Source organism: Cyprinus carpio, chromosome A5 (assembly GCF_018340385.1).
Source record: "Cyprinus carpio isolate SPL01 chromosome A5, ASM1834038v1, whole genome shotgun sequence".
Lineage (NCBI taxonomy): Eukaryota > Metazoa > Chordata > Actinopteri > Cypriniformes > Cyprinidae > Cyprinus > Cyprinus carpio.
The window spans coordinates 10,188,962-10,204,024 of record NC_056576.1 but is presented as its reverse complement, the minus strand read 5'-3'; the positions used below and the strand labels follow the sequence as shown (position 1 = coordinate 10,204,024).

General features: G+C 36.0%; 1 protein-coding gene across 2 annotated transcripts in view; it reads right to left on the bottom strand.

Moving 5' to 3' along the window:
• LOC109057950 (serine/arginine repetitive matrix protein 4-like) overlaps nucleotides 1–4,687 on the bottom strand; it is a 90,256-nt gene extending 85,569 nt beyond the window's left edge. For both annotated transcript variants that reach the window (XM_042753472.1, XM_042753478.1), the window contains exon 1: nucleotides 3,802–4,687. In XM_042753472.1, the coding sequence (XP_042609406.1) occupies nucleotides 3,802–3,932 (131 nt within the window). In that variant the 5' untranslated portion in view covers nucleotides 3,933–4,687. The remainder of the gene's footprint in view (nucleotides 1–3,801) is intronic.
• Nucleotides 4,688–15,063: the final 10,376 nt, after the last annotated feature.

Below are 15,063 nucleotides of genomic sequence, written 5' to 3'. Positions count from 1 at the left end.
CAAAATCAAAAGAAAGACTGTGTGTACTAGATCTCACTGATAAAGATCACTGAAATCATTGTCCTTCTATTCATTTTATCACCTCAGCAGTAGCCTGGGTTTTGGGGCGACTACTTAATTAGGGACAAAAAATAATGGCTTGGACCAAGCTACCTAGGTGTTACATAATAATACAGTATTTTTATTATGATTTACAGTTTAATAGCACTTAATCCATCAGAATTTTGCCGCCTTCTTTATAACTGCTATGACGTTGCAGTAGGAAATGGCTGTCAAAAATCTTACACAAGCTGATTGAGTTACAATAATGAATGAAAAGTTACCGCCAGTCTTAATTTCTTTTAGTTTCACCTAATCAAATCAATAGCAGAGAAACAACCAATCTTTAAAACAAGCAACTCAGTAAACTCAATTACTTCTCAAACCGTTGTCTACAAGACAAATAAAACTTCCTAGAATATTATTGTATTAAAAAAATAATAATAAAAAAAGGCCTAGAAAATAAGCTTGAATGATAGCAGGCTGATTTGAAAAGCAATTTGAATTTTAAAGATGACAAGCTTGTTTTCACTTTGCTCTAAGCAAGCACCAGAAAATAATTCGCACAGGGTCAAAATTGCATTGTTTAGAGAAAAAAAGAAAAGAAAAGTTGTGTTGGTGTATGAGTCACATTTTAATATAATGTAAAATACCAGTTAATAAAATGAAATGTTTATTCATTTAAACATATGTTTTAGTTCCCAACACTCCACAACAAATCCTTTAAATTTAACAATATTCAGAGAAGGAATGCAAAATATAAGTATAAAACAAAATGGTTATACTGGCATTTATTATAAACAACATTAAATACAAACACCACAGCTAAACTAATTTATTTAAAGCAAAACAGAAGCTACTGGTGTATGGGAATGCACTATACAAATGAACTTGGGCTCAATCATCATTTAGTATAAATCCAAATGTGTGCTCAGTGCATGTTTTGTGTGCCTGATGTTAATTGAAGAGTAGCATGTTTCAGTTTATATATATGAAAGTGAAAGTGAAAGTGACGTGACATACAGCCAAGTATGGTGACCCATATTTAGAATTCGTGCTCTGCATTTATCCCTCCCAAAGTGCACACACACAGCAGTGAACACACACACACACCGTGAACACACACCCGGAGCAGTGGGCAGCCATTTATGCTGTGGAGCCCGGGGAGCAGTTGGGGGTTCAGTGCCTTGCTCAAGGGCACCTCAATATGCATATATATATATATATATATATATATGGCTGCGTTTATGCGATCATGTCAATATGTACCAAAATCTCTGAGAAATGTTTCCAACACCTTGTTGAATCTATGCCATGAAGAATTAAGGCAGTTCTGAAGGCAAAAGGGGGTCCAACCCGGTATTAGCAAGGTGTACCTACTAAAGTGGCCAGTGAGTGTATATACAGTATATATATTCCGGATTTAAAAAAATAATATTTTTTTAGTATTTTCTCTTCTTCTGCATTTGGGTGCAGTTGGTTACCCTGGTCTCCTTATTCTTCTCCTCATTAAACTAGAATCTCCTAAGGGATGAGGTAATCCCCTATACCCTTTCTCCCATGGGCCATCTGCTTCCTAAACTAAACAAACACACTTATACTCAGTCTAGCTAAAACCCTCTGCATTTTTAATGAGGTCTGCCACTGAGAATAACAGCTTGTGGGGCTGCAGGGCCAGGGGCAGGACCCTCTGTCTGAACAAGAGTGAACTCATCAGAGACCTAGACTTGCCAGAAAACACTAGGTGTACAGAGTAGGATCAGCAACACCTTTTGTAAGTGCCCTGCGCTATAGGCCTCTTTAAAGCTCAGTGACACTACGAGAAAGGAGGAGGAGGAATAACAAAATGAAATATGGTCGATTAAGTAGAGAAAAAAAAGTGTAAATCGGGACAAAGTGGGCTTAATGTACGCATAGGTGACCAACATTTTTCAGCTGACATAACCAATAATGATGTTTCTCCAGTCATGCAGCTGATACTACAAGCTAATGGGCCTTATGCTCTGTGATTTATTACTGCAAACTGAAAGAAATCCTTTACGTCTCAGCCATTTTAACATCTTAAAATGTCTGTCTTGTCTGAGCTGCGCCTGTGGTAAAAACAACCAAGATAAGCCTGAATGCTGAATTTGCAGATGGCACTGTTTAAATCAGCGACATTGATTTGGTTGTAAATGTTGCTGTCATTTCCAACCTTGTACACATCAACATCAACTTCAGGTGCGCCCTGAAGGGTGAGTAGCCTTATGAATATGTAAATATTCACAGTGAGATAAACAGATAGAGACGAAGAGACTAATGACAGAGAGAGGAGAGGCTACTAAAAGCAAAATTAACCATGTGAATTCTTAATCTTAACATTATCTTAATCTCAACACAGATGATAACAAAAAATAAAAAAATAAATTCTGAGAGTTCAAAATATTCTGAATCTTACATTTTCATACCTTTTAAAGAGACTGTTCACTCTAAAGGGATTGTTAATCCAAAAATTTAAATCCTGTCATCACACAGACTGGAACATTTCTCTTTCATTATATGGACAAAAGGCAAGACATTTCACAAGACAATTTTCCAAAAAAAAAAAAAAAAAAAAAAAAAAACACTTGAGTGATTTTGTAAGTAAATGATTGTTGTGTGAACTTTAAAAAAAAAAATGTTTTTTGCTAAGCAACTAGTTGTATTCTTAAGGTCAATAGTATTATTTAAACCACTTCTAATGACTATTTCACAAGGTACAAAAAGTCCCTTAAAGCAAAAATGCCACATTTTCTGTTTTTACAGAATACTGAGAAGCAGAAAGCAGCAGGTTTGAGGTAGATTTTGACTACTGATTGTGCAGTTATGTGCTAACAGACTCCAACTGAATCTTTGTCCTGCTGCACTATTTAATGTATGAATATAAAACTAATGTAAGCTGCACAACTGTAATATGCCACTTTTTGATACACACATTCAACTGGTTCCTTGAACTCCAATTTCACAGAGACCACGAGATGAGTTACACAGTACATGGAAAGATACATGCACATAGGGAACAAGAGTGAATCACAAATCAGTTATGCACTCCTTACAGGCATAACGAGTGAGGAGTAAGGCTTGATCCTGATTAACAGGAAATGAAGTAAAGGAAAGGGAAGCAAAGGCCTGGTTTGTCTATACTTCGCCTTTTCTCTCTATTCGACACACTGCCATGCCTCCTAATTCAAGGGTGAAGGAGAAGGCGCTGAGATCATCTTCATGTCCTAACCTAAGGGCATAATGAAGGGCTCTACTCTGACTTGATTCATTAGGACTCCGTGTGGCCTCTGGCTCTGCTGTGCACTTATGTGTGCACAAGTAAAACTGACTGGCCTCCAGTGAAGGACGGCCAATGATGAATGGAGAGCACGGGCAGAATTCGCACTCAGTGTTTGTGTAATATGAAAATGGGACAAAAAGTTGCATGAACAAGAGGTGAGGGCAACCAGATGAGATGAACTGACAGACTTTACCGAGATACCAATCCAAAACACATCGTAGAAAAAGACAATAAAACAAATACAAAGAGACAAATTTCAGGAATAAATCGCCACCAGTAACGTTATTTGTGTTTTATATTTGGGACTCCAAGAAGAAGGAATAAGTCTGATACTTCAAATGTCAAGTATATTTCAAGCTATTAAAATGCCATTCTGAAACAAAATGATTGCTAAACAATATTTCAATTCTCAAGATAAAGACTGAGAAAGGACAAAAGAAGTCCCAGGCTAACGAACTCACTTTGTCACGGCTCTCCGTGCGGTGATGCTGGCGACGATGATGCTCTCGGGTCTCGGCATTGCCACGGCTTTGAACGTGCCCTTCCAGAACTTCTCAAAAAGCTGCTTCTCTCCCTGAAGTACACCGGCCATGGCGTCACGATGTTCGGGTGAAACCCGAGAAGAACTGGTTCGGTTTTGTGCAGTAGTTTCGATGAATCCTCTCACGGTCGGTTTGGTACTGTGTGTAGGCGGCTGCACGAGGGAGCTGTCCAAGTTCTGAAACCAACGGTTTGTTTGAGGGAATCCTTTTCTCAGTGTTTGTATTTTTCTTACGTGAAAGAGTCCGTTTTAAACGTTTTAAGTTCTTTTGAGAGTCCGTTTTTACGTTTCCCCCGTGAGTTTCATACCGACGGCGACCGTTAAAGCGGCTAGCTTCGATTTATTGGCTCGGCGTCCCCTCTCGCGCTTCCCGCTTTCAAATCAGTTTAAGAGTCGGAGCTCGCGAGCTAAATCCCTTTTCACAAAATTCACAATATTCACTGAACTCCTGGCGGTTAGAAATGACATAAATCAGCGTGTATGTGTCCAGTACCAGCGTATTTGTGTATGTATGTGAACGGAAGAGTTGGACGAGTGTGACAACCTCAGCAGATGGTGGCTCGCTCGTGCGCGCGTCGCGATGTGAAGAACTCAGCTGATGGTGGCTCGTTTTTGTTGCGCGAACCTTGTGACGTTAAAGAAGAGGATACTGGAGGGGCTATAGGTCACAGGGAGCGTGACCATCCCTCCGTGCTCGTTCTCTTTCTCTCTCGCGTTCTCTGATTTGAACAAAAAGACTGTGCCTGTTGCCTTAATCAGCATAACAAAAGAGGCAGGTGTCAGCATACTTCCGAGGCAAAGCATTTCCCCCGCATCCACACAGTGAACCATCCCCCTGCCTCTAAAAACAACCACCTGTCACCCCACCTGCACCTGCAGAGTGCACAGGTGATAGTAGTACAAACAAAAGCAACCCCCCTCCTCATTTAGTGCTTTTGTATCTGTAATAATAATACCTTAATTTTTAGGCGCCTTTCAAGGCACTCAAGGACACTGTACATTATAAAAGAAGAGCAACAAAATATAAAACAATGCAAAAAACAGAACTATACAAAATAGAACATTCAAATCAAACAATCAAATCACTAAAAGCTATTCTAAACAAATAGGTTTTTATCTGAGCTTTATAATGAATGTGCAGTGGCAAAGAATTCCACAATTTTGGTGCTGCACAACTGAAAGCCCTGCCACCAAAAGAAGGCAACTTAAAATTTGAAACTCTCAATAAGTCTGCAGAGGATGATCTCAGAGAACTTGAAGGAATGTACAGCTAAAGAAGATTTGAAAGGTAAACTGGAGCTTGATCATGAAGTGCTTTATAGGTAAGCAGCAAGATTTTACATTGAATCTGACAGCAAACAGGAAGCCTATGTAACTGGACGAGAATAGGAGTTAAGTGATCAGAGTTATGTGAGTGGGTAGCAACACTAGCAGCTGTGTTCTGAATTAACAAATCTATGAAGCCGTTTATCAGGAAGACCAAATAAAAGAGAATAACAATAGTCGATCCGTGAAGTGACCAAGGCATGAATAAGAACTTCAGTGCTATACTGAGAAAGTGATGGAAATATTAGTATGGAAACCAAAAGAAAGCAAACTATCAAATATAACTCCAAAACTTTTCATGTGGGTAGAAATATTAACTAGAGAGTTATTAATCAGCAGGGTAAAAGGTTGAATTTTGAAAAAAAAGAACAAAAAAACACATGTAGACCCAACAAGAAGGGCATTCTCTTCTTGGTTTTGGTGGAATTAAACTTAAAAAAAAATGATTAGCCATCCATGTACTGACACCCTGCAAATGTAAAAATGGAAGTTGATGCCATACGTGCAGAATATATATATATATAGTCAAAAGTATGGACACATAAATTAATTCTTTGTAATTATTGTTTACATTTTAGAATAATTGTCAAAAGTCATTAAAGCTATAAAATATTAAAACTTTTGTATTGGTCAAATGTTTACAAATATATGTTTGTTTTAGCTCATTAATAGCTTTTAAAGGGATTCTCCACCCCAAAATGAAAATTTTGCCATTAATCACTTACCCTCATGTCGTTCCAAACCCGTAAAAGCTTTGTTTGTCTTCAGAACACAATTTAAGATATTTTGGATCATCCACGCCACAAGGATGCACTGTTTTCTTTCAAATCAAAGCTAAATACATGTAGAAACATTGCATCATTGTGGCACAGATGATACAGAAGAGCATACACAGCATACGGTGATATGGAGAGACACTTCTTCGCTTACAAAAAGTGTTCCCGTCGCTTCATATAACCCAGATTGCACTTCTGATGGCAAATGAAGTATTCTGATGACGACTTTCATACCTTTTATGGACCTTGACACTGTTATTTATTTGGCAGTCTATGGAACAGTCACAGGCCTCCTGGTTTTCATCCAAAATATCTTAAATTGTGTTCCGAAGACGAACTGAGCTTTTACAGGTTTGGAACGACATGGGGGTAAGTGATTAATGACAAAATTTTCATTTTGGGGTGGAGTATCATGAAGTTCATGATAAATATACATTAAGATCATGACAAACAAAGCATTCTATGGAAGTCATGTGACTGATAAATGTTCCTGTTAAACTATGAACTGTATTATATCCTTCATTCATTAATAACAAAACAACCATAACTTTTTTTTTTTTTTAATCCTGGGGGATATACAGACTTTTGGTCAAATTTAGTTCTTCACTAGTGACATAAAAGTTTGGATTAAACTTACTTTATTCATACAAAAGTAACATGGCTGCATACTATGAGAAGGCTCATGGTTAATAGGTAACCAAACTGTAAATGTTTAAATAAAAGCTTGAAATTGAGTCCAAATGGTTTATAAAAATGTAATTAGTTAGAAATGGGATGAAGCCTCTGTTTATATTTTTGCATTTACTGTATACTCATATTTGAATTTAACTAGAATACTATCTATATATTACTATAAAAACTATAATAATATCTCAGTGGTACTAAAGTAACACTTAGAGAGATCTGTGCATTTCAGGAAAGTACAACTGAGGCCCAGTCATTGTCCATTGTGAGTCGTCTTGAAGAAAGAAAAATGCTGTTTGTTTGTTTTTTCATAAAATTACTCATGATATCTCATCATATTTTGCTTTCTCATATTATGAGGCATGGAGGTTTGGCTGTCATAGCATCTCTATTTCCTCCCTGCTATCATGTCCATTACTACAGAAGCCTGGCTCTATTCCTGTCACCGCATGAAACAGAATTGTGGGTAACTGCTCAATCCTGTCAGCTTTTGTTTAATTCCAGTAGTCAACATGTCAAGAGGTGGGATGCTCCATACAGCATAAGAACGGGGGGAAAGGCTACATAAATCACTGACAGAAATAAACTAGTACGAAACATCATTCTAGATACAAACTGCCAGGGCAAGATGTTGATTCATATTTAATTTCCTTTGAGTGCATTCCTGCATGAAATATTGCCCAAATGCAAATTAATTTTGATAACTTTATACCAATGACTGAGAGAATGGACTGACATCATCTGACGCCATCTCTGGAGGGGGAAAAACTCTTTTGTTACTCATTACTAATTTCATGTTGTAGATAGCCACATTAAATTGATTTCTGTTTAAAATGATTTAAAAATGTAGGTTTATTGAGGGCATAAAAGTATAAAATGTTATTTCCCCATTTATTCTTCCCTTCAGAGACATTACATTTCAATATGCAAATGCTAAATATCAAATACTCAAAAATAGCATAACAAGTTTACTGTAAAATAGACTGGACGCTGCTAATTACATACATAAGTAAATCAAAGTGGCAAACATATCCAAACCAGCTGTAATGTCCTTAGCATGTTCTTCAATTACCACATTTCACTGTGATTCACAGTCATGCACGTACTTACCCAAAGTCTGCTCTATAAAGGATAAATCATCTGGAATCAATAGCCCTTATCTCCTGTCTACCAGTGATCCATAGTGAACAAATTAAATTGTAGCTAAAGGCAATCAGTTAATGAACCAGCAGTCTTGAAGCTCATTCTGTATCTTTGTCTGTCTGAATGCCACTGGATGACTTTGCACTGAAACTCTGATTAGATTATTCTGGAAGAGCATTATTCTGGAAATACACACAGTGGAGTCCATAAGTCTGGGACCACTTTAAAAAATAAATAAAAATAAAAATCTGGAAATAAATAGATTTTTAAAATTATTATTTAAAGTATTTAAATCAAACAAATGTTACAGTATAAAATGAAAAGGAAATATTTCATATTCTGAAATAAATACTTTCACTACTCAAATAAGCCAATTTGTGACATTGACTCAAGATGCTGAACATTTGAAAATCACACTAATAACATGGATCAACAGTCTACATCATCTTTTGTGCTTTCAGTAAGACAAAAGGAAAGCTGTAAAATTAAATGCACTCCCATTCAGAAGTTTGGGGTTGGAATGTTTTTATGTTTTCGAAAGAATTCTCTTTTGTGTTCACCAAGGCTGCATGCTGTCTTTATTTGATCAAAGTACATACAATCAGCAATATTATGATATATTGTTACACTTTAAAATAACTGCTTTAATATATTTAACATTTTCATTCATTCCTTTGAAGACTGTGATGATTACATTTTATTTACCCTATAGAAAACAATTGAAGAAGTTACTTTGCATGTTTGTGAAAGTTAGTTTGCCTCATATGTGAGCTAGGTGTATTAGAAAGGCCAAACTAACTGTCTATGTAGGCCTCTTGGCCTGCTTGATTGCGCTTATGAATAGAAAATACAGAAGGAAGTACTGGAGAAGGGAGATGCCACAGGAAATAGATAAGGTGTGTGAAACTCATTAAAATCCTAAAATGTATATGCCTTTTCATCTTTGGGCACCTGGAAAGTGGTAGATATGAGAACTTATCTCTTGAAAAACAGACTAGCAGGTGGTTTTCTACAAGGAAAGCAAGCATTATGAAAACTAATAAACAATTGTGGAAAAGTACTGGGAATGTCTTATCAAAGAATAGTCTGTATGCTCATTGGACAGTGACCGATAACGAAATGGTACATAGATGGTAGTCTGGATAGAGACAGATTCAGATGGTCAGCTGGCATCTCAACTTTTATTTTATTTATGTTTATTTATGTTATTTCTTCTAATAAAGTCTAATTTTGACTTCTGAAACTGAAGATTTTCTTGCAATCAGTGTCACAAAATCAGTGCACTCAGACTGTCAGGCTAATATTACACTATATGCTCCTATATTTACTAGAGGTCTCAGAATTTAGGACCCCATTGTACATGTAACATATAGATTGCAGTTGTATGAAAAAGAAACACATAATAAGTGGAGGCAATGAAGCAGAACTTACCCAGTATGGTTCAGTACAAATAGGCAAAGATAGTTCTAGTCATATTTGCAGACATCTAGGTTTTTTCATTAGAAACAGCATTTTTTGCAGATTTTGCATTCATCCAATTACAAACAGTTGGTGTTTGTATAGCCTGTGTCTGTAGAAAAGTAAAAGATTTAATTAGCCAAGTGCTGAATGTGATGTTAGACAGTAGATTTCCTAATACATTCTTCAGTATAGAGCAATGATGATAACTATAAAGTTCTGGGGAGGCAAAAAAGAAGAAGTTCTGATAAGGATCATTAGGTTTTTATTGGCAAATATAAATGCCAGTCATTTTTTGTTGATGATCAAAGTCATGTCTTTCCACTCAGGCTGCAGCTGATTCACGCATATCACAAACTAGTGTTTAATGAACCCTACAGTTCAGAGCTAGAGATGTTTTCAGAGGTTAACTTCAAGTTAAATAATGCTCTACAGTTTTCACTTTGCATTTTAATAACAGCTGATTCATTTTAAAGCAATAGTTCACCCAAATGAAAATTTCCTCAGGCCATCCAAGATAAATTGTGTTTTTTTACATATTTGGAAATTTTTTGCGTTACATCACTTACTCACCAATGGATCCTCTGCAGTGAATGGGTGCCGTCAGAATGAAAGTCTAAACAGCTGATAAAACATTACAATAATCCACATGACTCAAGTCCATCAATTAACATCTTGTGAAGTGAAAAGCTCTGTTTTTGTAAGAAACAAATTCATCAAGGCAATTTAAACTTCAAACCCTTGCTTCTGTGGATGACTTGTATTTTATCAGCTGTTTGAACTCTTATTCTGATGGCACCCATTCACTACAGAGGATCCATTGGTGAACAAGTGATGTAATGCTGAATTTCTTCAAATCTGTTCTTATAAAGAAACATACTCATCCACATCTTGAATAGCCTGAGGGTGAGTACATTTTCATTTATGGGTGAACCATTCCTGTACATTGCCACATTGCATTATTCGCCCTTTAGCAGACACATTCTCATTCTAAGTTTATTACAGAACATTTTCACTAAAGGGACAAGCCTCTAGGAAAAATCTGGAGGTTACATTCCTTGTTCAAGGGCATATGGTGTTAAGTGCATGGATGACATTATCTGAAACCTGAAATTACAACGTTTAGCTTAGCAGTCAAGATCTCCAACCACTCAGTTGATCTGTAGTGTATGTCACGGGCACAACAAAACCTGTCATGGTGCTATTTATTTCCTTTCAAATTTAACTACTGCCACAAATCCTTAGTATTGTTGATGTTCTGCATACTTGTATAAACTTAGAAAGGTTCTTGATGACTAGATGCAGTAGTTCCACTACCATTAACTCTGCAACGACATCTAAGAGAGCAGTTATACATGGCAAGGGTACAAGGGACACATCCATCCCCTCACATTAACTCACTGTCATTTTTCTCTCACTTCAGGCTAGAAAGAGAAGGCCTTTTGAAACAGAGCTGATGAGACATAGCCTAAGGCTGGGGCATAATGTTTATCAATAATGATAGTCGCCATTCCTAGTTAATGGAAGCAGTAAATGGTAACTAAAGAGACAGCTTCTCTTCCATGGCAGGGTTAGGGAGCTATTTCAGGCTGTGTCTCTAAGTAGCTTCCCTTGTCTACAAGAGTGCTGAAAGTCATCATTGTGGCTGCCGCCACATTTGTAGTAATGTGTTCCATTGTTTATGTATTATTCTTGTTTGTTTCTTCCAGTAAATTAGGCTGAATTCACCATAATTCTGTTACTAAACACTGTTGCTTCCAGTTGTTTATTTATGCATTAACCGGTTTGCTGTTTATTGGACGGGGTGGCACCTCTTTCCGTCACAGTTTTCTCTATCTACAGGCTGCAAGCTGCATTTATGTATTACGCATTGATCACAGAATTACTGCAGTGACTAAGCCGTTTTGCACAGTTGCTTTGCCAAGTGACAGACAAATGGAAAACTATCATACTGCTGCTAGAATTGACAATTAACAGCATTATTTGGTCCTCACACAGAGGACAAATTATTTTATATTAAACTCAATGTGTAGCAGAACAGTGGAAATCTTCTACACCGTAATGGCAAAAGATCGACAACAGATTATTACAAATTACAGTTATTACCAGCCAACAAGGGCACTGGCTCTATGTGCACTTTAGCCATTCATGTGGAATGAACATCCTTGACATCAAGGTTATTAGTTTACAAAAAATAAATAAATAAATAAATAAATAAAAATTGGAAAAATAGTTATTTAAAAAATTGTTACTTGAAATAAACTTTAACCTAGAAAAATAAATAAATAAATAAATAAATAAAATTTATTCCAGCTATTTGTCAAGGAAATATCTCACTTTCCTTTAGTTTAACTTGTTGTACTAAAATTAATATAATTAAAACTGAAATTAAAATAAATAAAAACTATATAGACAAAAACATAATAATAAACAAATTACAAAATCACATCAAAATTACTAAGAAATAATATTAACAGATAATATAAATAAAAACATTCAAAATATTATTATGAGTATACTAAAATAACACTGATTGACACTTAACCATTATTTTTAAAGTTTATTCATTATAGTTCAGTTTTGTATATTGTCTACCAACATTTTTTTTTTTTAATGGATACAACCCCTAAATACAACTGCTCAAATTATGATATTACTAATATTTTTTCAATATATATATTTCTACATCCAATCAACTGAGAAGTGGTGTTTGTGCAGTAGTTCCAAAATATCTCTATTGACACAATATCTATTAAATAACAATGCACATGTATTTGTGAAAAAAGAGATAATGATAAACATTAATTCTGTCCAGACCTCTATTTGGCTACGTTCACACAGCAGCAGTCAAAAGTGCCAAATATGCTAATGATCATATGAAGTCTGGCAATGAAAGAGTGACAACTGCATTCTATAACTGAAGAAACTATAAATCATAAACTGAGTCATAGATGAATTTTAGAAGTGAGTTTGGTTGTGCCATATGAATAGAACATCAATGGACATAAATGCAACAATGCAACATAAATGTAGGTTGTACTGTTGCTGTCAATCACTAATGTTAGGCCTGTCAACCTCTCTCCGCTACAAAAAACAACAAAAAATAGGGGTATTGTGCAGCAATAAAGCAAGCTAAAAATGTTTGAGTAGAGGTGGGAACACACAAAAAAAGGAGAAAAAAATAATGTGAAATGTCAGTGAATAACAACTTTTATGGTACCTATTGTAACTCGTACTTTTTTATAATTTTTTCTTTATACACTTTCATTTAAATGTTTTAGATCAGTATGGTTTTTAAATTAATATTATAAAAAGAATGAATGCTTCTATTCATCAAGGATACATTAAATTGATCAAAAGTGGCAATAAAGACAAAATAAATTTCGAATAAATGCTGTTGTTTTGAATTATCACTATACACTGGGTAACATTTTATTTTGCTGTGTCCTTGTTACATGTACTTACTACAGTAATAACAATAAATTATCTTTTATTACACGCAACTAACTCTACACCAAACCCTCATCCTTACCCTAAGCATATACAGTAGTAAGCACAAGTATGAATATTACTCAGTACTTAAATCTATAATAGCACTGTAACAAGGACACTGTAAAATAAAGTGTAAAAGAATACTGAAAACAACGTATCCTGTCCCTTTTTTAACACAGCAAGCAATATTTCTTGAGCACCAAATCAGCATATGAAGGATCATGTGACACTGAAGAGTGCTTTGCCATTACTGTAATACATTTTGAAAATATATAAAAACAAAAAAGATTATTTTAAATGGTTGTATTATTTCACAATATTACTTTTTTATGTATTTTGATCAAATAAATGCAGCCTTGGTGAACATAAGAGGCTTCTTTCAAAAACATTAAAAAGCTTACAGACTGTAGACTTCTGGACAACAGTGTATACTTTCATAGAAAGGAGCAGAGAGCTTGTTGGAGGTCAAGGTTTGGCTGGTTAGCATGTCTGGGAAATGACTGCAGAAAAAAAGATCTGTCTGTCTCCACTGAAGGCAATTCAAAAATATAAATGTTTTAATGGAGTACAGCTTTCTGGAAGTAACCAGCATCTGCTCTGTGTCTTATCTTTAAAGTGGTCATAAACTGAGAAATCAAAATTCCCTTGATCTTTTGACATATAAGAAGTCATTTTACTATTAAAACATCCTGTAAGTTTCAGAACTCAAAACTTTCTTGTTAGTTTAAATTGTTATATTGAAGTAAATCTGCCAAAACGACAGGTTGTGGAATGTGTCTCTTTATGACGTAATAGCGTGGCTAAGCACCGCCTCTGCAGAGGAAGATCAATGCCGGCTTCTACATCGCTGCCTGTTTAGCCCCGCCCACTGATTCACGTATGTAGTGGGTAAATAACGAGAGAGATAATTGCAGGTCTATGCAGAAATCAAATTATAAAGATGCTCCTAAAACAACAATACGCTGTGTAGTGCCAAGTAGTGGAAAAACACCGTCTTTGCATTGCCTTCCTTCTGATCCCAGCAGTAGGAAAGAATGGATGAACTTTATTTTTAATGCAGTTCCAGACCGCGTCAGTAAGAACTTGGTCCTTTGTTCACTTCATTTCACAGCGGATACGTTTAAAAACAAGGCACAATTTGATTTTTCATAAAGATTGAAACTAAAAGATAGTTAAAAGATAACTATAAAAGATAACTGGAGACGTGCTGCGTTTGGTCTCGTACTCTATCGCATACGTTGTCAGTGTCGTGCACTTGCTTAGACCTTTGTTGTGATAAACAGTAAAGTGTGTTCAAGCGCTAGCAAAAGACAGTGTACAGAAATTCCCTTGGAGAGAAGCAGTTAAATCAGCGGAAGTTAAAAGCAGATCGTAAGTGCATTTATTTCTTGTCTCATTAGTGTTTAGTGATTAGTGATTATTTTTTCTCTGCTTTGCCACGGGATTTACATCCTAGGATTTACACAAGCTCCAGTCTGGATCCAGAACACCTGAGAAAAGATGACGCCAGCCCCTCAGAGGACCTCAGTTTGATTAACCCAGAGTACAGAACTACCACATTTGCTATAAGTTTTGATTGCATAATTGCTGTTAATAGTGTTAATCGTACTTGTTTACGTCTTTTTATTGATTTTTTCTGAACATTTGCTATATGCACATGAAATGACAGTCACCACTGATAAGCTACTACTAAATATTGTAGAAACTTAATTTTCTGTAAAGTTGCTTTGTAATGATTTGTATCGTAAAAAGCGCTATACAAATAAACTTGAATTGAATTGAATTGAATTGTTTAGCGCAGTTGTCGTTGCTAGGAAACGCTTGTTTGTTTACTGTTGAGACGTGCTGCATTTGGTCTCGTACTCTATCGCATACGTTGTCAGTATCGTGCGCTTGCTTAGACCTTTGTTGTGATAAACAGTGAAGTGTGTTCAAGCGCTAGCAAAAGACTGTACAGAAATGCCCTTTGAGAGAAGCAGTTAAATCAGCGGAAGTTAAAAGCAGATCGTAAGTGTATTTATTTCTTGTCTCATTTGTGTTTAGCGTTGTCGTTGCTAGGAAACGCTTGTTTGTTTAATGTGTTGAGACGTGCTGCATTTGGTCTCGTACTCTATCACATACGTTGTCAGTGTCGTGCGCTTGCTTAGACCTTTGTTGTGATAAACAGTAAAGTGTGTTCAGCTGAATTCAATTACCGTTTTGTCTGACGGGTATACAAAAAAGGTTAGTAAACCGCGGCAGCGGTCCCGGCAGGCCTCCTAATAAGCCCTCCTCGTGTGAAGACCGAAGAGTGTAAAGACCAT